General features: G+C 36.7%; 1 protein-coding gene across 1 annotated transcript in view; it reads right to left on the reverse strand.

Moving 5' to 3' along the window:
* Window positions 1–21,542, reverse strand: part of GRID1 (glutamate ionotropic receptor delta type subunit 1) — a gene marked incomplete at its 5' end in the record, with an annotated part of 550,600 nt that overhangs the window by 82,228 nt on the left and 446,830 nt on the right. Inside the window, 2 exons of the mRNA XM_080620875.1 lie at window positions 17,850–17,969; window positions 19,154–19,315. Of these exons, the coding sequence (XP_080477001.1) occupies window positions 17,850–17,969; window positions 19,154–19,315 (282 nt within the window). The remainder of the gene's footprint in view (window positions 1–17,849; window positions 17,970–19,153; window positions 19,316–21,542) is intronic.

Here is a 21,542-nt window from a genome sequence, read left to right on the forward strand (position 1 = left end):
GGTTGCTACTAAGAAGGTGGAGACTCCCTTTTTACAAGGAGTCACATAGAAAAGATATAGGGTAATGGGTACAAGTTAATCCTGGGAAGATTACAATTAGACACAAGAGGAAATTTTTTTACAATGAGAACAATCAGCAATTGGAATAACATCCCAGGGAAGCAGTGGATTCCCCAGTGTTAGATATCCTTAAGATTCAGCTGGACAGGGTGGTGGGCCATCTTGTCTAGACTGTTTTTGCAAAGAAAGGTTGGAACAGATGATCCTTGAGATCCCTTCCAATCTGGTATTCTATTATTCTATGATATAAATACATGCTAGAATATAGAATAATTATTATGGCTTGTGGTGTTGATAATATTCATCAAACTACTCTGAACATCAGCAAAACCTTATGCATTTATTGGTTATGGAACTGACCCCATGATACCATTTCACTGTCATTAAAGTAACAGGTGAGAGGAGAACAGTGATGAAAGAACACAGATCCTTTAATTTTAGCCACAAAACTTCCAACAGCACCACCAGCAGCTATTCTTGTGCAATGAAAGAAAAACTGTTATTAATAATTTTAGTCTTTTCATCTTCAACCTACTAATTTTCAACACATTTCCTAAGCACATATTTCTCCTTTATTACAGTTCTCTATTCAACCCGAACTTAGTCTCCTGTTTCAAAGATGCTGGACCATTCCACCTCATACTGGCAAAAAGCTTTTAAACAATCATCAATTCAGTATAACATCTACTGTGCTATTACCATAGAAAAGTGTTACTGTTCAAGAATATTTCCTCAGGATCATAATTACAATAAGAATAGGTTCCTACAGGCATAATGAAACAAAATCCTGAGGTTGAAAGATTGTTTAAAACCTCACTGAGGTTGATGTCTGCTGTTTTATTTCAAAAAATCACATCTGAAGTTCATAACATATCTGAAGTTTTAATGGTTTTTATTTTTTTCCTTCCATAAGCACATTACTACAAAAAAGTAAGAGATTTTTTTTTTAAAAATTGCAGTGCCAAACACCTATTGCCATTTGGAGGCAGTTGGAGTGGTTCACGCCCTGAAGCACACCCGAGATGAGTGTGACTATGCATTTTGTTCTCCATCTTGGTCTTCAGGAAGGAAATTCATATTCTGTTCGTATAAAAAGGATGGTTCAGAAAATGAACATCTTTGTGTCATTAATGAATTCTGTTTGAACAATTTGACATAGCTGTTCGCTGCTTTTCTGCAGCCATCAGTCAGTTAATCGCTGGCAGTGTCCTCACTAAGATAGGTAATAGCTACCCAGAGCTGGGCCACAGTCTACATAACTGAATTTGAACCTTGCAGAACACTCTACCTTGCTAACTTTGATGTCACTGCTTAAGCAGCTTCACAATACTGCACACAGGCACTAACTTCACTGGCCAAGTAAGGCTGTTTTCCCACTGTTCGGGATATCTGAACAGGGTATCTAGTTTGATCATTCTCATTCAGATAATTAAAAGAAATGCCAAATGAGAGTAAATTTTAATAAAGTAGACTTTGTAAATTAGAATCAGAGTGACATTCGTGAATAGAAAATATATGCCTTTAATAATCTCTCAGCTGAGGCATATATATGCCTGGTAATGAGGCACAGCCAAATCAAAGGCATTTAGAATGGCTGCAAAGAGAGGCAACAGGTAGAGAAAATCAAGATAAAGGACCATTATATGTTTTGCATGTTTAGCTTGATTACCTTACATGTGGTCCCATTCTGCAAACAGAATCCCTCCTTGCAATGGTTGTTCTCACTGCCTGCCAGTTGCGGTGGCAGGAGTAATTGCTTATTATCTATGAAACTGGGGTAACATGAAGTTAGGCCTTCAAGACTGAGCTCCTCATCTTTTACATTAAAACAGCTAATGTATGTATATACATATATACATTAAAAAAACAAACCAACCAAACCAAACAAACAAAAAAAAACCAACCCAAACTTATACGGAATTAATGTATGAAACAGAAAATCAGAATTTTGAAACTAAGACTAAAAATATTGCTTAACATTACAGAGAGAAAAGCTGACCTAGAATGCAAACTACCACTTAGTTTATGAAAAAGTCTATTATTTTGAGAAAAAGAAAAATTACATTAAATAGGAAATATTTCTTAATGCACTAAACTAGCTTGTATTGTCTTTATGTCCAAATTTGGCCTCTCTTTATTTCTAAACTACTACCAGAAAACCTGTTACCAATTTTTTGGCATTACTCAAAAATACCTATCAAATGTTCATCAGCTGATGTGTGGTACAGTAACTCCCAGTTTCCCACACTAGAGGAAACTGAAGCATCCCAGATGTTACCACCTTTATGGTATTTTCCAGCATGTCTGTCCATTCTTTGAGCAAAGGCTGCTCTCCCCATGCAGTGACATGACCAGGAGTCACCCAGGAGTGTTACCTTGATGGGTGCCTGAGCTCATAATCTCTGCTGAGAGGAAGGGCAAGAGCTGAGCACTGCCTGTGCTCTGACCAGGCAGCTGGGGCTAGCCCAGAGCACTAGAAGGGCGATTGCATAACTGTTTTCAAAATACTGCGTAGAGAAAATAAGAAAAGACTCTTCCTCACAGCAATATTAATATAACTCCTAATTTACAGTAGGGAAAGCATAATTGTATTTTTAGTTTTTCTGTCAGGTTTATTGATTATTATTATCCATAAATTCTGTTTGTCTCACATCCCTGTATTTCTACTGGGCATGTTTTGTTTCTCAAAACTTGTATTTTTGACAGCATTAGTCAGCACAGCAAAGTAAAATAATTAATCTTGCTGCTATGCCTTTTCCATCTGTAAATGTCTCCATATAAACCCCTCAGAATGCCTGCAGAAAAATTGCTTTTTGTTAACTTGTGGGATTTTTTTTAAGTGGCTGACAAGAAAAACAGATTCTAATATGACACAGAGGAAATTAAGACACAGTGAAATCTATATACGCATATATGCAAGTATATGAGTTTATATATTTTATAATCATTCCTACAATTTAAAGACAGCGTTTTTATGTAAATGGTTTACAGCAACTAACAAAAAGAGAACATCTAGATTTTCAGTTGAGCATATTGAGACATAAAAAGTCTGAGATACCCCAGAAGTAAGCCCAGGCATACTTCAGAATAAATATATATCAGGAAGGCAGTAGAACTAGTCCTGATGTGGATCTCAGTGGAGATTCTGTCAATCAAACCAGTATTTAAATCAACAGACTTTGTCAGCTTGCTTAAGTTACAGGCCAGCTGGAGGTCTCTTCCTCACTAATTATTGCATCCCCAGGTTTCTGGGATTACTCACATTAGCTGCCTTTGCTCTTGGTGCAGTACCCCACAGAGCATTGTTCTGCTGCCTGGGTCTATGCCCCATTTAATTTATCATCAGGCATTTTGAAATGCCTACAGAAACTGAAGAAATTCTGGAACTAAGATCATATTAACAGTCATCCTAATTTCTATCCTGGAAGCTATTTACAATATTTTTTTTTTTGGTGATAGGAAGCATGGAAACACTGCAGGATTTGAAGCAGCGACAGCAGGCAGGATCATAGCTGTACACAAACACATGAATGGCTTTGAGTTTAAGGTATGATAATTTCTAATGGCGAAGAAGTAGGAAAGAAAGCAATCATTTCCTTTGGTCATTGATCTGGAGACTCATTAAATCCATATACAGCCTTTCTAGACTGGACTACTGAAGCAAGCCAGAGCTATAGAAGTGAGGTATCCTACAGTGATGTTTCAAAATCAGAAATTTATCACCTCACTTCAACAGGAAATTCTAGTTCTATAGAGCCGTACTGCTGGTCTGATTCTGAAGTTCCAAGTCTTGGAAATACTCATAGTTATAATGAATTCACAGAACAGACAGGATTTCTGAAATAATTAAAACCAGAGAGGCAGTGGGAACACTGATGTACCTATTATGTACAACCTACATCTAGAAAGTTAATTCAGCTACATGAAAGGATATATAATCTTTACTGCAGCCTGACTGACTACCATGGAACAATGAGGATTATTAATGTGGGCAGGCTGCAATGGAAGACACAGGAGGGAAGAGAGCTGAATTGATCCTTGCTGCTCCGATTCTTCTTGTACTTCCAGGAGATCCTGCTGACTCTTTTTCTTTGCTTCATAAAGGGTGAGAAAACAGGTTATTTTATCCTCAAAATCCAGTATCAATACTCAAAACACCTATCAGAAATCTTCCTGTACAGAGACACCAGCAAAATGAGTACAGGTTCTTTAAGTACACTTTGCTCAAAATCTGTGAGAACAAAGATAATCTGGCAGATGGCAGGAACAGTGGTCAGGTAAAGGTTCTCTCTGAAGTGCTCTAAATGGTCACGAAATAGGCTGTACTTGTGCTCTTCAACTGAAGCCAGAGGATACATATAGCAAGGGCAACTGATGTATTTTAAACAATGAAATTTGCTTCCTTATTTTATTAGGACAAAATATCATAAGGGCAGCTACAGCTCAACCTATAAATGTGAACTCCTATGACATTTTATAGCCAACATATATTTATAAGGAATATATATATGCTATAAAGAACATATAGAATAAACAAAATTTGCAGGCAATGCATTTTTTCTTGAACAAGACAAAAAGGAATTAAACATCACAAGCATGCAATTAATGCAAATAAGAAAGAGAAGATTGCTGTTTTATGCTAGGCAATGCCCGCAGACTTCAACTTAATGGGCTTCACATATGTCAGAGAGATAATAAATGCAAGCCTCATTCTCTCCACCAATATTGAACCCTTCCAAATAGAAAACTTCCCTTAAGATAGAGGTTATTTATTTTCCAAACCAGAGTCCCTCTGTGCAGACACAAAGGTTTTAGTGATGGTGGCTTTGACTTTTCACAAATGACTCAGCTGCCAGGTAGTAATTACTTTCATGTCTTCATCAGACTTTCCAATATTCAACTATATGATACTCAACAAATTCCCCTGAATGATCACATCAAGTCAGCAATAGAAAACTATGATTTGCAGGGATGCTGAATATCCCTGCCCCCATGGCTGGTTCATTGAAGTACCACCCTGAAGCATAAAGAACATCACTACAGAGATGTTGACAAGACAGTCAACATGAGCCAGCAATGTGCATTTGCAGCCCAGAAATCCAGCCATATCTGGGCTGCATTAAAGGAAGTGTGACCAGCAAGTCAAGGGAGATGATTCTTCCCCTATACTCCTCTCTTGTGATACCCCACCTGGAGTACTGTGTTCAGCTCTGGGGCATCAACATAAAAAGGACATGGACCTGTTGGAGTCAGTGCAGAGGAGAGCCACAAAGATGATCAGGGGGCTGGAGCACCTCTCCTATGAAGACAGGCTGAGAGAGCTGGGCTTGTTCAGCCTGGAGAAGAGAAGGCTCCGGGGAGACCTTAGAGCAGCTTCCAGTACTTAAAGGGGGCCCTATGACAAATCTAGAGAGGTACTTTTTACAAGGGCATGTAGTCATAGGACAAGGGGGAATGACTTTGAACTGAATGAGTGTATGTTTAGATCAGATATTACCAAGAAGTTCTTTACTGTGATGGTGGTGAGACACTGGCACAGGTTGCTCTGAGAAGCTGTGATAGTCCCATCCCTGGCAGTGTTCAAGGCCAGGCTGGATGGGCCTTTGAGCAACCTGGTCTAGTGGAAGGTGTTTCTGCCCATGGCACCAGGGATTGGAACTAGATGATCTTTAAGGTCCCTTCCAACCCAAAATATTCTATGACACTGTGTTTTGCCTGCATCATAAAACTTATTAAAACAGACCACTATCACTGTGGTAAGCTGTCTTATGAACCTGAAAAATCATAATAAATTATACTGAAAAACTAATGTAATTGCAATAATTGTTCTAAAGCCAAAACTATTTAATTCCTTTAAATTCCCATTAATTTTGAAAAATGCCTCTTTAGCCTAATTTGAACTCCTTTCTTTATGAAATCTGACTGTCACCAAAAGCTGAATATATTAACGAAAGATAATCCAATCCATATTTGCCATTTGTTCTCCACTGGATACAATAAAATGACTGTTTTGCACTGAATCCTGAGAATGGAAGAAACAGAGAAAGATCATAGTGTATTGATATTTAAAAAGATTCAACAGAAGTCATCTTGAATAAAGTGTTATAATGATGGTAAGTCATGGCTGACACAGAATTGATAATGCACAGAAGTCTTACAATACCACCCATAGACAAATATACAGAAATACATAAATAATGAAAACATATATGTAAACATCTCCCTTTCTTATTCTTAGATTTAACACTGGGCATTTCTCTACATTTTTTTTCCCTTTTTTATTAAAACAAACCATAGTTGAAATAACATAGTTACAGATCTTGGAACAATTCGTATATCTTTGCCCAAACCCTCCACTGAGATTCAAAAATAGAAACAGAGAGGAAACCAATATTGATTTGAATTCTACTCTGTCATATTGATTTGTGGAATGAATACCATCCATTTAATCTCTCAGTTCATCGTACATGTTTTGTTCTATTAAGAAGTTGTGGTGAGGCAGCAAAGAGCCAGATTGCGCACAGGGTCACACTGAATTGCTTCAAGAAACAGAGGAGATCATGGCTTCCATGGAGGGTAATGGTCATCCTCCACAGAGAAAAGCTTCCAGTGTGCAGGATGCAATACAAAAGTGAAGACCATGTAAGGTGTGCATGAATCTGGTGGATGCATAAGAGGAAAAGAAACAGTCTCAGAGAGCAAGGGCCTGACATAAGAGATTCATCTTGAGAACAAGAGACTGGATATTTCATTTTTATTAAGAAAGTCACTGAAATGTCATGTAATGAGTGCCACACTAGAGTAGCAGACTCTGTGGGCTGTACCCTAGATTCAGACTCACTCTTTAATTTTAAGCCAGCTCAGCCAGCAAATCTGTGTTTTCTGCTTCACTGGTTACTGTGTCCCTATTTGTGTTCAAATGAAAAAAAACTCCAGATGCTGAATGTCCTTTCAGTGAGTCTATCGAGGAAATGTCCTCTGAACAATCACAAACCTATCAGCATTATTGAAAACTAATAACAAAATTTCAGGGCACTTCCCTCATGCTCATAAAGTACTTTGCGCTCTCTTTTGCCCACGCTAACCCTAATAAAACCATGGAGTAACACTTATTTCTCTTTACAATTTCTAGTGAAATTATCTTGTAATATCACTAAGGCAGTTCAGAAAACCTACTAAGAAATAGTTTACTCCCAATTATTTATTTTAAAACAGAGGAGAAAGGAAACAAACAAACAAACAAACAAAAAAGCAGGCAAACCTTCAGATTCAACTCCAGAAGTGTGCCACTCTGTCCTCAAGTTTGAACTGCGAGCAGCAGTGTTTGTTATACCTAGCCTGAAAAACACACCTTACACCAAAAAACTATTCCTCCCTATCTTAACAAACACCCTGGAGAAGTCCCAATACTAAGTGTTCTCAAACCTTAAATTTTGATTGCATTTTTCTGTTAGGATGGCAAAACTATAACCACATGGTTTATGTATTACACCATAATAATTACACTAATAAAGTTAACTACCTGGTCAACTCTCAGTATAACAAATCCATACCTTCCAGGTGCTACTTAAGTGTAAGTAGCTACAGTGACCTTGAGTTGAATGGCATCTTGAATGACAGTATAGAGAATGAGAGCTCAGTTTAGAGTCAATACAGCTCAGACAGCAATCTTACAAAGTATCTACTAACTTATGCCTTACCATATTATCTATGGCAGAATAAATTGCACATAAAGCTTTAAGAAAATGATAGATGGTGCTGGAACTACTCCAACTGAAATATTCCTGTACCATTAAATATCACCCATGCTTTTAGTTCCTGGATATTAGCTTGTTTTTCATCCATGTAAGCAATTGCTAATTCTTGTACTTGTCTAGGATTACTTTCTAGTAAGGCTCCAAGGACTAAGTGCTACCTTCAGTTGCCTAGCTGCCAAGGACCGTATTTGGAAAGCTTTGGTCTGTTTTGTTAAAGAATACCTATTTTTGCACTCTGTCAATCTTCTGTGTATTTAGACAACAGTCCTTACTTAAAAATAAAAAACAAGTGCCCAAGAACTGGTATCAGTCAGATACCATCCTCAGATGGTATCATCTCAACTATTTTAAAACATACCTACTTCTCTCATAGCACTGTAACCAAATTTCATGAATGGGTAGAATTTTAAGAATTGAAGACTCTACAGTGAACAATGCAGGGAGATACAGCAGTTAAGCTGCTGAAACCAACAGTTCACGTGACAGGTTGGTAAAGTCACCAGTATGTTAGTTACTGACATAACACCATTGCCACTCTCACCATAGACATGTTACCCCAGAAAAGAGCACATGTGGTAGAAAGGATTTGCCTCCCCACTTCTTTTCCCAAAGTTTTGTGATGATTAACACAAAACAGTCATTGCCACTCTCACCATAGACATGTTACCCCAGAAAACAGCACATGTAGTAGAAAGGATTTGCCTCCCCACTTCTTTTCCCAAAGTTTTGTGATGGTGAGAGAAACAGTAGAACCAGGCAAGATAGCACAGAAACTTCAGACACAGCAGGAACATTTGCAAATGCTGCCCTGAGTAAAGCACTAAGAGGGGATCTTTCAGTGGTATTCCAATTGAGAGGAATTTACTGCTATAAGCAAGCAAGCCCTTTTTCTTCTCCTTAATTGTCATGTTCAGGGAAACTGACCTTGGCAAGCAATTTTAAAGCAAATAACTGATGTCATATTTAACTATTTTTTAATGCTGTTTTGTTTCCTAGAAGAAAGCCTGTATCTGGCTACCTGCTTTGGTCAGTATGAGCAGCAGCATATTTCTCCTTAACTCTCCCACTGTAACAGAGAGATCCTGGATTTTTTTAATTTTTTTTTTTTTTTTTTTTACTCTTCATTACATCTGCTTTCCAACAAAGCCCAATACCTGCAAGTTCTTCAGACCTCATCAAAAAGCTCTATGGGACTTTGCAACTTAGCTTTTCATAAAAAAGATATTGTTGTGAGTGAGGCAGATGTTGGCAGGCTGGAGCTGGTTTACTACATTAAAGAAGTACACTGTTTCAAAGAGATATACTTCCTGCATTTGAAGAATTACATGATCATCCTTCATCCAATTATCTCAAAGCACAGTACAAAAATTAATAATTAATACGTAAAGAGAGTTATACCACTGAGTTTTTCATGGCATCTAAATTCATAGGCAAAATACTCTATAAAACCCTAATGGCCTTAAGGCATGCAATCAGACACTTCTGCAACTTTCAATTTCACAACAGGTATATAGTTGTTCATAAGATAATTTTGACTGCAAAGGTGATTTGGCCACTTCAGAAGGCTTCAGCTCTTCTACATGACACTTCTGTCTGGTTTACACTGTACTAACAGGATGCTTTCTGAGCCTGCCCTGTCTTCATGAAGTAAAAGCTGCATTTATGGTCACTGTCAGCAAAGTACACCTCTTCTTTATGATACTCTACTCGCCATTTCAGGTCCAGTCGTCATTTCAGGTTATTAACATTTTTTCAAGATCTGCATGACCCGGAATCCAGCCGCCTAAATCACCTATATCCCATTTTCCATTCAATCTACTGGCAACTACATATTTCACTTAAAATAGCTAAGGCATGCCTTCCTAGGGAAAACAAGGTGATTTATCTGACAGATTCAACCTCTGGAAATCATTCCAAATAATCTCCATCAAAAGTGGATTTTGGTGAGTTTTAGTATTCAAGGGGTTTGTGTTGTTGAGTAATTTTCTGCCTCTTAGGTCTAAGTGGAATTCAAACGTGTTGTTAAATTTAATAGCTATTTCAGCCTATGGCAACATCAACAACTGATTTTTAAAATACTGTCAGTATTTTTAATTATTATTGTGTTCTGCTCGTAGACCGCTTTTATGCTGGAAAATCTGAAAATGTAGGTGTATATTACTATATATTGCTTAAAGAAATATATTTTGTTATCAACATACAACTTGACAAAGTGTCTTGTTAGCAATCACGTTGTGTGGGAGCTCTATCATATATTTGTATATCACACTCATTAACATACTAAAAGTAGACATACTATAATCCAATAGCTTGCCACATAGATGTCACGCTCAAAAAGTATATTCAGGTTTGAGAGCTATTATCTATGCCTGATACTGTCTCCATTTCAGTAAAAGGATTTTGCCTCAAAATGGAAAACAAGTTTTATTTTGTGACACCTATGTATTTACCCAAGTATATAAATTCATTCACTCCTATAGCAAGAGGTATTGTGGTACTGGAAAAGGCCTAATTCCTTCCTTGATACGGGCTCACATTGATTTTAGATTGTACCTATTTAAGCTAAAACTCAGTGTTTTCCATGTGGTCTGAAAACAGAAAGTCCTTAATTTAAAGGCAGTTCTGCCAGCAACTGGAACACCAGCAGCCAATCTCTGCCAAGTACTGTTATTTCAGTGTATTCGTCAATGTAAAGAGATTTAATCAGTACTCTGATGCCCTCTTGCATGTATCTTTCCAAAACTGTAAGCTGAGGAATGAAGGTTATTCTTTTTTTAAGTATAATGAAATTAAAGAATCAAGCCAAAGAAGTCAGGTAGTTTGTGGCACTTTGTGACACAGAAGTTCCTCATGTCCCTCATTTTGGCTGACCACTAAGATACCTTACCACTAAACTTGTCTCTTGAAAACCTGCATGTGAGAGGGTTTACTGGTATACAGTAATATAACCTGGCACAAACCAGCAGAAATAACAGCAAAAATAGAAAGGGAATTTTTATAAAATTCTATTCCTGCTGCTTGTTTTCATAGAACTAAACAGACACAGTAAAATTTTGTCATTTTTCTTAACAATGAGATAGCATAATCAAATACCTTAACTACTTGTATTTAAACATCCACTTTTTGACAGATCAAATATATCAGAGCACATGAAGACAACATAGTTATCCTGGATTTTAAAATTACTGCTGAAACAAATTACTTCATAAAATATGCTTGGAACTTACATGTATTTGCAGTTTAGCAAATTATATAAACCAACTATAATTAGAAGAATTAAATGTATTTCAAACATTAAAGAAAGGAAACTCTGCATGTTCTCCCTCAACATATAGTCCTTGCAACTCTCCATGACACTAAAATCATGCTACAAATGAAGATATGTTAGAACACCTTAGTTTATGTATTTATGAAAGCCAAGATGACATCTATTTGATTTTTTAGTTAAAATAACTAAGCTGGTATTTTGGCATTATCATTGATATCTTTCTAAGTGATTTTACTAAACAGACAGTATGCTAAAAATGCTAGTCTGACACTCAGCAGAAAGTTCTTCTGGCTTTGGTGTGATTTTTAATCAAATATATTTCCTAGGTCAGGAAATTAAAAAAAAAAAAATAAATTAGAAGACAGACTGTCCCTCTTTCTTGGAGTAGTGGGCTTACAGCCTTTGTTCAAGATTGATGCTCTGCAAAGAGAATAGCAAATAATCTGTCTTTGGATTTCCAAAAAGATATAAAGAATTTCTGAAGCTTTTTTAAATACTTTCTATTTTTTTTGGTGTTAGGCTCAGAAAATCTCCACTTGTTTCCCAATGGAAACACATTTTTTCTTCATAGCATGCACACTTGAGCACAGAATTCTTCATGAGCTGAGCTACAGAAAGGGGCTTTCTCTTCATCACATCCTGAATACTTTCCTAGGATCCATCAATTAATTATAGGCATTTTTGATGACTCCATAATTAAAGACATAACTGTTTTTAGAATGCTGATTTTAACACTCTCAACATTCCAATTTTATGCAATATTGCATACGTGTTAAAAAAAAGAATGTTATACCCAAGACTCATTACAATCTGGTAAGTATGACATAGCATGTGACTTAGGAATTAAACAGAATTTCTAAATATACAGGCAATGTTGCATGTGGGCTGTGAAAAATTCAGCAGCATCCTAATGTCTGTAGATATGCTGGCCCTGCTCATAACAGATATGCCTGATTTCTAAAATCTAGCCTCAAGCTTCACGCTGTGAAAATGTCATATAAACAGATGAACAGTCTTCAAAACAGGAAGACCAGCATGATCTTATGCTTGGAGGAATTCCAACCAAAAATTTGCAAGACATCCCTTTTACTAGGGGTTGACTCTGGTATAATTTGCAAATACATACAGCAAATACAAGTAACAGTTTACACAAAATCATAGGTCCCATTGGCAATGCTTTCCAAAATGTAAAAGAAGTAAAAAACACCAAACTTGAAAAGAACTATGTAACACATATTTGCAACAAAAAATGCGTTTGAAACTTGCTTACCTACTTTTCAGTATAGTGAGCTATAATTTTCAATAAAAGCATCAAATATTTCTATTACAAAACCAAACAAAATGCTAATAATAAAAAAATAATTGGGCAAACAGGGACCACCACCCCCCTTCATTTCAGAAAAAACACTCAAGTTCATCATGTTTCTTCTCTAGTATTCTTCCACAGTTTAAAACTTGATCATAGCCATTTCCTGTATGTTCAGCTGTATTTTCCACCATGAATAATTCAATTTATGGAATTTGCAAGGAATGCATTTATGTTTACTCTTCACATCCATCTTGTACCAAAAATTACAACTAAAAATTCAAGGAGGTTTATTATTTTAGTAAAATATTCCAGATTTTTCTTCAGTTTGACACAATGTATTTATAGGGTGAATTGCAATACTGTTTTTCCAAATTATTCTACCATGACAATCAACTGAAGCAGAAAGAGAAAGTTCAACCAAGTGTAAACACGTGGAAATTGTATTTTACCTAGAATTAGAGGACTATTAGCACTTCCTTTTGCAAGGTTACAGAGGACCTTTAGTGATAACAGATAGCCAATACTTCTTATATTTCAGCTGAAAAATACTTTGGTAACACAGATTAAACCAAATTACTATACCCAAGTGCATGTTTATGAAGTGCTCAAACAGGACACAGGCATCTGTTCTGCAGCTAATCTCAAGCAATTTAGTTATACAGTTTTCCATATGAGTAAAACTGATTAAACTACAGCACTAACCACCTAAGACAGTTGTCTTCAGTATATACCTTTTAGTGGCATATGATGTGACTTGGTAATATTCTTGCAGATGAAAGCACTTAACACTGCATACCCCTAAAAATACAGTTCCCTTCTGCAATGAATAAGCAGCATAGGACTTCTCATCATGATAACTATGAGATTCTGTCTAAAAGTAAGAATTCAAATTAAAGCACTGTATCAGAATTCAAAAATATGGTTTCAGCAACTGTGTAACATCAGAAAACTACTTACAGTGACTTCTGCAATCTGCCTCAGAAATGCTGCAGGAAACAAGTATGACTGTTTATGAAGCAGATGATATTTCAAGAAAATCTAATTTAAAAAAATTAAACCATTCCAACTGACAGAACTGAATAGCCAATGGTAAACGTTATAATTTTGAACAGAATGTTTTTTATGAAATACAGCATGTGTGTAAACCATTAATTCTGCCTTCATTACAGCCAGTTTGGGAAAGATTTGCAGATTGCTTTATAAAAAATATGATCCCTGTCATAAAATAAACTAAATAACAACATAATTTCACACTTACAGAAGATCTTCCTGCCAAGAGGAAGGTAGTCATAAAGCTCCTTACAGGCGTTCTCTAACTAAGCTTTATCACATTCCTACAAGGGCAGTTAGTTGTTATGGTGTTCTTTGCATACATGGTCAAAGGAGAACAGAGAGTTTTACACCTCAGGAACTCACTGTGAATTACTGAGTTTCTAGGAATACCACCCTGGAGTCCTAACTCCCTGATTTTTGCCCTTGCAGCTGGATCATTAAACTATTATATTGTGCAAAATCCACCTAAGTGTAGAAAAGTAAGAAATATGAAGCAGCTCAGGTGTTCTGAAAGTTATAACAAGGCTTTCATTAGTAAGAACTGATAATACAGATGGTCAATATGGAGGGAATTAATATAGTCTTGAACTCTTTTCCAGCTTCATGTCCCTTGTATTGTGGAAGTGGGACATAGTTTTCCACTGACAATTTCAAATGAGCTCTCCAAATGACGGTCTGTCACACAATTAGGAATATCCAGTTTTTAATACTATGATTCATTCAACATCTTAATGTTAACAGCTAAATGTTTTTGCTAGAGTTGAGTTTCTTTGGGGTTGCTTCTTTGTTTTTTTCTTTATCAGACTTCAAAACATTGCACAAAGCAGGCAAGTATCCTCAACTCCACGATTCAGATGGGGACAGTAAGCCAATGAAGCAAAGTGATATGATGATCATTCCCCAGCCATTAGTCATTGCTAGTGCTGGGAATGAACCAAAGGCTCAGCAAGCTTAAGGCAGAAGACATAAAAATATAAAGATACAAGAGATCTCTATGCATCCGGGGGGGGGGGGGGGGGGGGAAGAGAAAAATCATAAAGAACTAAAAAACAAGAATCTGAAATTAAAATAATAATAATAATAATAATTTAAAAAGCACACTGGTAACTCTAATTCAGAGGAAGACTGTTCAAAGATGAGTAACCCCGCAGTTAAGTCTGGTAGTAAATCTGATGCATGCACCCTTGGCGGGTGGACGTAAGAGATGACATGAGAAGAAAGAGGTTTTTAGCCACTACAAATGCAAATCAAAAAATCTCAAAGGGTTTTGAATATAATAGGTGATTAGTCTCATGCCTTCTGCTCCATATGCTTCACCTGAACACTTTATAACACAGTTTTCCTTTTTTTTTTTTCCAAGTTCTACTTCCTCTGTGTTTCTTTCATTCTTTCTTTAAACATTATTGTGGCATCAGCCGCAAGGGTTTGGGTTTTATATATACATACACACATTTATATATAGGTATACACACACATACACAGAGATAGCCAGGTTGCTATTTTTAAAGCTGTTTACATATATTAGGAACATATCATACTGAATATCATCAAATAATAGGTGCTTAAGCCTTTTCAGCTTCTCTGACAATCTTTTCTCAATTTTCAGACACCCTAAGAAGTCACCAAACTGATCTCTCTTTTAAGCATGAATACACCATGCTTTTTGAACCTCTACATGCACACAGTGAATAGAAGGCAATCATCCGAGCTTTTTGTAAAGCAAGGTAGTCTACTTTAAGAGACATACCCTGTTCTTTTATGTTTAAACCAAAGAAATTAGAGCATTTTCTTAAGTTTCCCTTTCACTAGAGTACATCCAAACAAAGGAAGAAGAAAACACACATACAAAATACGCAAAAGCCACTATCAGCCTTTACCACAAAAATATGTTGTTAGACTTGTGGAATAAAGGAGAAGGCATATTCAGCTAGTAAATACATATATTTACTTGCAGTCATAACTCAGTCACAGCTAGTGGAAACAGCAATTGTCTGCAGAAAGACCAGATCTCATGGTAGCTGTGAAAATCCAAGACAGGTTACCATCTTAGACATTCTCCTAGAAGTCTTTCTGGTGAAATGATCCCTGAGAAAATAATTTTACCTATTTCTTTGCTTTGTCATTCCTTTTCAGTGGTATTTTTGGCTGTCTCCAGTTCACACATCTGGATTCTGTCTCATTGTGGTCAGTGTGCTCCACATACCAAAGTAAGTGCTTCTGTATATATGCTACCATATTCAAAATTTATATTAGAACAGAAAGTAATAATGTGTAGTCACACATCATAATTTCCCTTTAAGGCCTCAAATCTGTTCTGAGTGGTAATCATGCCAATTTTACTGAAAGGTAAATTGAAACATAAAGCGATTATGTGACTTACTCAAAGTTACTTGGGAATTCTGTAACAAAATGGAACCAAACTCAAACACCCCATGGCATCCATCTGCTAGGGATAACCCAGCACAGACAGGAGACTCACGCTTTCCTGTAGTGACAACTGGAAACAGAGTAGGATAGTCCACAGCACCTCGCAAAGCGCCAGATATTTCTGTTTTGCATATTTGTGCACAAAGTCAGGTGGATACTTCTGCTCATGAAATATAATTGCTTCCTAGATCTTCTCAGCCAACACCATTTTATTAAGCAGGCAGCACTGTTTTCAAAATTAAGGGAATTTTTCATCATTCAGGTAGTGCTTAGAACTTAGAATCCCTCATTTGTAAAAGAAATCTAGAAATGAAAGCGAACTGAGAAATAGCCTTTTCTGGTCTTTATAATAAAGGAGGGTGTCTAGCCAACCTGAAGTCTTCAGAGACATTTTTTTGGCAACACAAGTTTTTTTCAGTTATATACCCTTAAGCTTTATGCATTTTAAACACTTCTTCTTTCTGTTGAATTTCTAATAGACATTAGAAGCTTTTGGCTCCATGTCCAGAATCCTCATACCAAATTAGACTCAGTGTCGTGGTTTAAACCCGACCAGGCAGCTCGTTCACTCACTCTCCCCTTCCTCCCCCCACTCCCGGAGAGATGGGAAGGAGAATTGAAAGAATGGAACTCCCACAGGTTGAGATAAGAACAGTCCAGTAACTAAGGTATAACACAAATCACTACTGCTACTACCAATAATAATAATGATAAAGGAAATAACAAGAGAAGAGAACACACCACCTCACAACCCTTTGACCGATACCTCGCCCCCACCCCACAGTGATCCAGCCCTTCTGGGTAACTCTCAGTTACATCCTGGGCATGATGTGCTGTGGTATGGAATACCTCTGGCTAGTTTGGGTCAGGCGTCCTGTCTCTGCTTCCTCCCGCCTTCCCCTCCTCCCTGGCAGAGCATGAGACTCACAAAGTCCTTGGTCAGACTAAACATTCTGACCAGCAACTAAAAACATTGGTTTTATCAGGACTGTTCCCAGGCCAAAAGTCAAAACCACAGCACTGCACCAGCTACTAAGAAGGAGAAAAAATGACTGCTACTGCTGAACCCAGGACACTCAGAAAGAATCTCAGGTTTAGCTGCTTAAGATGATAATGTAAACACAAGTTCTTTGCTTGTTTTTCCATTTAGACTCATGTAATTCAGGTGAATCGAAACAAAACTACGAAACCAATGGTCAGATAAAAAAAAAAAAAAAAAGGTAAAAAATTTTAATTCTTCATGGAATCTTCTTTGATTAGTTCTGGTTACTATAGGACCTATTGACTGTAAATCTGTATTTCAACCTGTTCTAAAGTTCAGGGGCATTTTGTAGCTTGGGTTCCAGATGGAACTTCACTGTTCAATTGAGAGTTTCAGGTATTTTTGAAGCATCCCCTCTGCATGAACATGTTCAAGGTAGCCTTCTCAGCCCATGACGATTTATGTTAGTAATCCCATGGAATCGCTTTAACTGCCTTCTAATCCCTGTCACTGATAGGTCATCCTTTACACTATATAGCATCATCCATATGGGAAATTGTTTTCTCTGGAGTTTTTTTATGTTTATTTATCTCAAATTCTTACAGCAGCTATACTTGAAACATTTTTGTGTGTTTAAGTAATTTATATTCTCAGTTAGCTTCCTTACTAAGACAAGTGCCAGCTTTATCAACTATATCTTAATTAAAAATAAAATACATGAGCAGAATTGTGTAATCTTCACTATTAAGTTCATGGTATTGTTATGGCATTGCATCAGTACTGCACATGTGGAAACAACCTGCAGGACTCCTGACTAGCAATATAAAATTAGCTTTCAAGATTTAAGTGTATAAGACATTAGAAAATATTTCTCTTACAGTAAATTTATTCTGCAGTGTAGCACTAATTCATTCTTAAAGAATAACATTTTCTCCTGTGAAGTAGAATATGTATTACTTAAGGAAAAGAGAGAAAGAAGTAGCATATCTTTACCCTCCGCACATCTTTGCCAAATGTTTCGCTGTAGCTAGTGCCCAGTATTTCAAATTGAACATAGGGGTTGGCGCCATCTTCTCTGAACTCCATAACACCAGTAAGCCCAGTTATATGGCCCTAAGGAAATAAGTTTCAGAAATTTTAGAATAGAACAGATTTGCCTTTATAAACACTCCAGTGAACTCAAATGTGGCAATTAAATGTTCTTCAATAGCTCACACACAGCACCAGACACAAGAAATTTTTTTAGAAAATTTTTTTAGAAAATTACTTTTGGAAAAAAGCCATCAGGTCTTCATCATTCACAGAGACAGACCTCAAAAAAGAGGAGAAGGACCTTGGTGGACCATAAGACAACAGCCCTTTCAGTGTAATTGAGGGCAGGAGGTTCAGTTCTGGGACTGAATATGAAGGCATGAACTCCAAGTCCAAAACAGAGTATGCCTGCTGTGCTCCCAAGAAAGGCATGAAGAAAATCTAAAATTTAAGTATTATTAAAATCTCTCTGTGAAGGTATCACAGAGTTTGATTTTGGGTTTGTAGCAAAGCAGCTTGAAATGACACAAAATTTTGAATTAATTTAGCAACAAAGGATGGTGTCACTAGGAATGGTCAGAGCATAACATAACACTTGGCCAAACTGCATCATTTACTAGATGAAAACAATTTCATCAATATATATGGGGAAACAGGGGTCTTCTTCTGAATAATTGCTAAAGGTAGCATAGCAAAAAATTAGTATTTTTTCATTAGTATTTATGATCAAATAACATTCATACAGGAAGTTACCATGCGTCTGCAAAGCCACAGTACTGTCCATATTTAAGTAATTCAACATGCTTCAAAACAATGTAACTGTTAGTGACAACTTAGCTAAATCAGATTGCTTTTGCTCTAGGCCTAACTTATGAAGCTAGTTGAGCTGTAGTAAATGGAACATTAAGTCCTAAATGTTTCTGTTGATTGGCCCCTCGAGCTCCTTAATTTCTCTTGGAGAAATTACTAAAATGCAAGCATACATCAATTTCTATGACTATTCCTAATCACACTATCTTCACAGAAGGTAGCTATGAGAACAAAAGTAGAACATACACCACTGGAGCAATACTGCAGTGTTTCTAATTTGTTTGTCATAAATCATTCATTTAATAGCTGTAGATCTTTCCTGGTACTTGTTAATTACTTGTAATAAATCAAATAAAATATCAATAAAGGTTAAAAACTTCTTGAAAAGCTAATCTCAAGTAGGAATGTAGCAACTCTTTCAATTGCTCACACAACAATGGTTTGTCTGTTCTCACCTTCTTAATAGTCTCTAGCATGGATCGTCCTCCATTCCAGGGTTTGGTGGATTTCCTCATGCAGTTCAAACTTGCCATGCTGTGCCATTTCCTGTCCTCCAGTTTTCTGTGGAAAGCATTGGCCAGCATGAGCACACTGTCATACAGGTACAGGTTGGAAACCTGCAAACAATAATAAGAATGAGCCTCATTGTTCATTTAAGCATCCTTTTGAAGAAACTGTAAACAAATCCAAGAAAGATAGAAGTAAAAACTAAAAGCTGGATATGTTTGGTATGTTCAACAGTCAAGGCAATTGAGACCAGAACTCACTCCCACCTTCTTTCCTGCTTGGCACCTGGGTCCTTCTGGCCAAGGGACGCTAGCACACTTGCATTGCCTATGCATTACCAGCACCACTGCAATGCGATGTTACAAAGACGTAAGAGATCACACTTCAAAAATAAACTCAGGCTATAGAAGGAGTACATCTATTTATCAATAAAAGACAAAGATTGCTACTTTGTCAGTCCTTTCAACAAGGAGAAGAAGAAAGAATGGAATTAAGTTCTTATTCTTTTTGAGTAATTTCTGGCACAGTAAAATATAATGCTAATGCAACTGTTCAGAACAGAGGGAGATGAAATTACAGTATTACTTTGGTCTTATCTCTCTCCACCAAATATACAGGACACTGGTTACTATTCTACTTTCTCTGGAGCTATTGATTTTAGTCTCCTTATTCTTCAATTTACATGCGAGATAAAGAGAACAATAATTGATGAAAAAGGCCCTAGTAAGAACACCACACTAGTAATGCTTAACTAAGTATTTAACTTTTCAAACCAAGGCACGCAATACAAGATTGGATCTTCGACATGCAGTGGTATCCACTGCAATTTCTAAAATTTTAGCAGCAAAAGTTGGCTGAGAGAAGCGAGTTAAAAAAAAAATAATTAGATACTGTCCACCTGTTTCTGGAGTTTATGAACACCCATCTTCAAACCTATGCATAGATGCAGGGTTATTGTTTTTACCGAACTCAAACCTCCAGTTAGAATCAGTTGCCAGATACAGCTTTTTTATTATGGAACAGATACTCTAGATGAAGGTTTTGCTCACAGTGATCCATGGATTTACCACTTATCTTTTGGATTTCTCTAATTCAACACAGAAAATGTTGCCTAGAGACCAGGAAAGGGCTATACTTGGAAGTTAATACAGCTGCATACTTCCTATAAAAATGTCACTCAGCTGTGAAACATTAACCTATATTCTTATATTACTGTTGCATCACTGGCTCCAAGTAAATTTCTGCTATCTTGAGATCCTAATCTTCAGAAACAAAATGTTCCATGTTTCATAATCTGGAAAGCAATACAAATTGAGAAACTATGCACTCTGAAATATCTTCTAGCAGAAGTAAATCAGAACAAAATATATATAAACAGAAACGCATTTTGAAAGAATTAAAAATAGAAAGAAAATTAAAAAAAAAAATAAAAAGAGGTTGAGGATATCCACTTATTTAAGGGACTAAATATAAAAAGGGTTTATAAAATGAAAATAATGCAAAACCTATGAGAGAATATCACTGAGATATTCTCCCATGTGGCATTGCCATCTACTCTCCCTTCTTTTCTTTCCAGCCTTCCTGAACAAGCAGTCCACATTCACGGTATTTGCTATTTAATCCAGTGAAACCTTTACCTTTTAAGAGTTTCCAAATCAGCTACTTTCCAGATTTCCTCTCTTTTCAAGAAAGACAAGTAGGTAAAGGGTTAATAGGAGTCCCAGAAACTAAGTCTCTTCTGCTCAGCTGCATTTGTCTCCCTACTCTGCAGATATTTTCCAAACAACTTTCAAACGAAGACACCAAGCAAATCCTTATTCAACAGGGCAATTTTCCTCTTCTGTGTTAAGCTACTCTCTGGGGTTGGGGGGAATCAAAACAAGAGCCCAACCCACAAAATAAACCACCCCAAACCATATACCACAAAACCCACTTGCTTAGATTTTATGTGCATAACAAAAAATGCCATTTCTTATGTGCCATCATGATCCTTTCTGCTCCCTGCTGAATATGATTTTATACCCTCACTTACTGACAACTCATTGTCTGTTGCCACCACAAATCAGAAATGCTTTTCATTTTCTTGGTTTGGCACTGTTCTTCAGTTTCGGAAAACTGAAGCCTCGGTTCCCCAAAAGAGCTTGCCTGATTTGCTCTCAGAGCTCTAGGGCAAAATATAAGATGCACTTGGGTACACTGCTTTCCTTCTCTTTATTTTTTTTATGCTTTTAGAGAAACAACCACAGTTCTGCCTGTATAATTGACTGAAAGCTTGAGAGAACTGTTTTGGGAATCTACATGACCATGCATCCAAGTCAAATTACTTTATGCTGTAGA

The sequence above is a fragment of the Psittacula echo genome (assembly GCF_963264785.1).
Source record: "Psittacula echo genome assembly, chromosome: 6".
NCBI lineage: Eukaryota > Metazoa > Chordata > Aves > Psittaciformes > Psittacidae > Psittacula > Psittacula echo.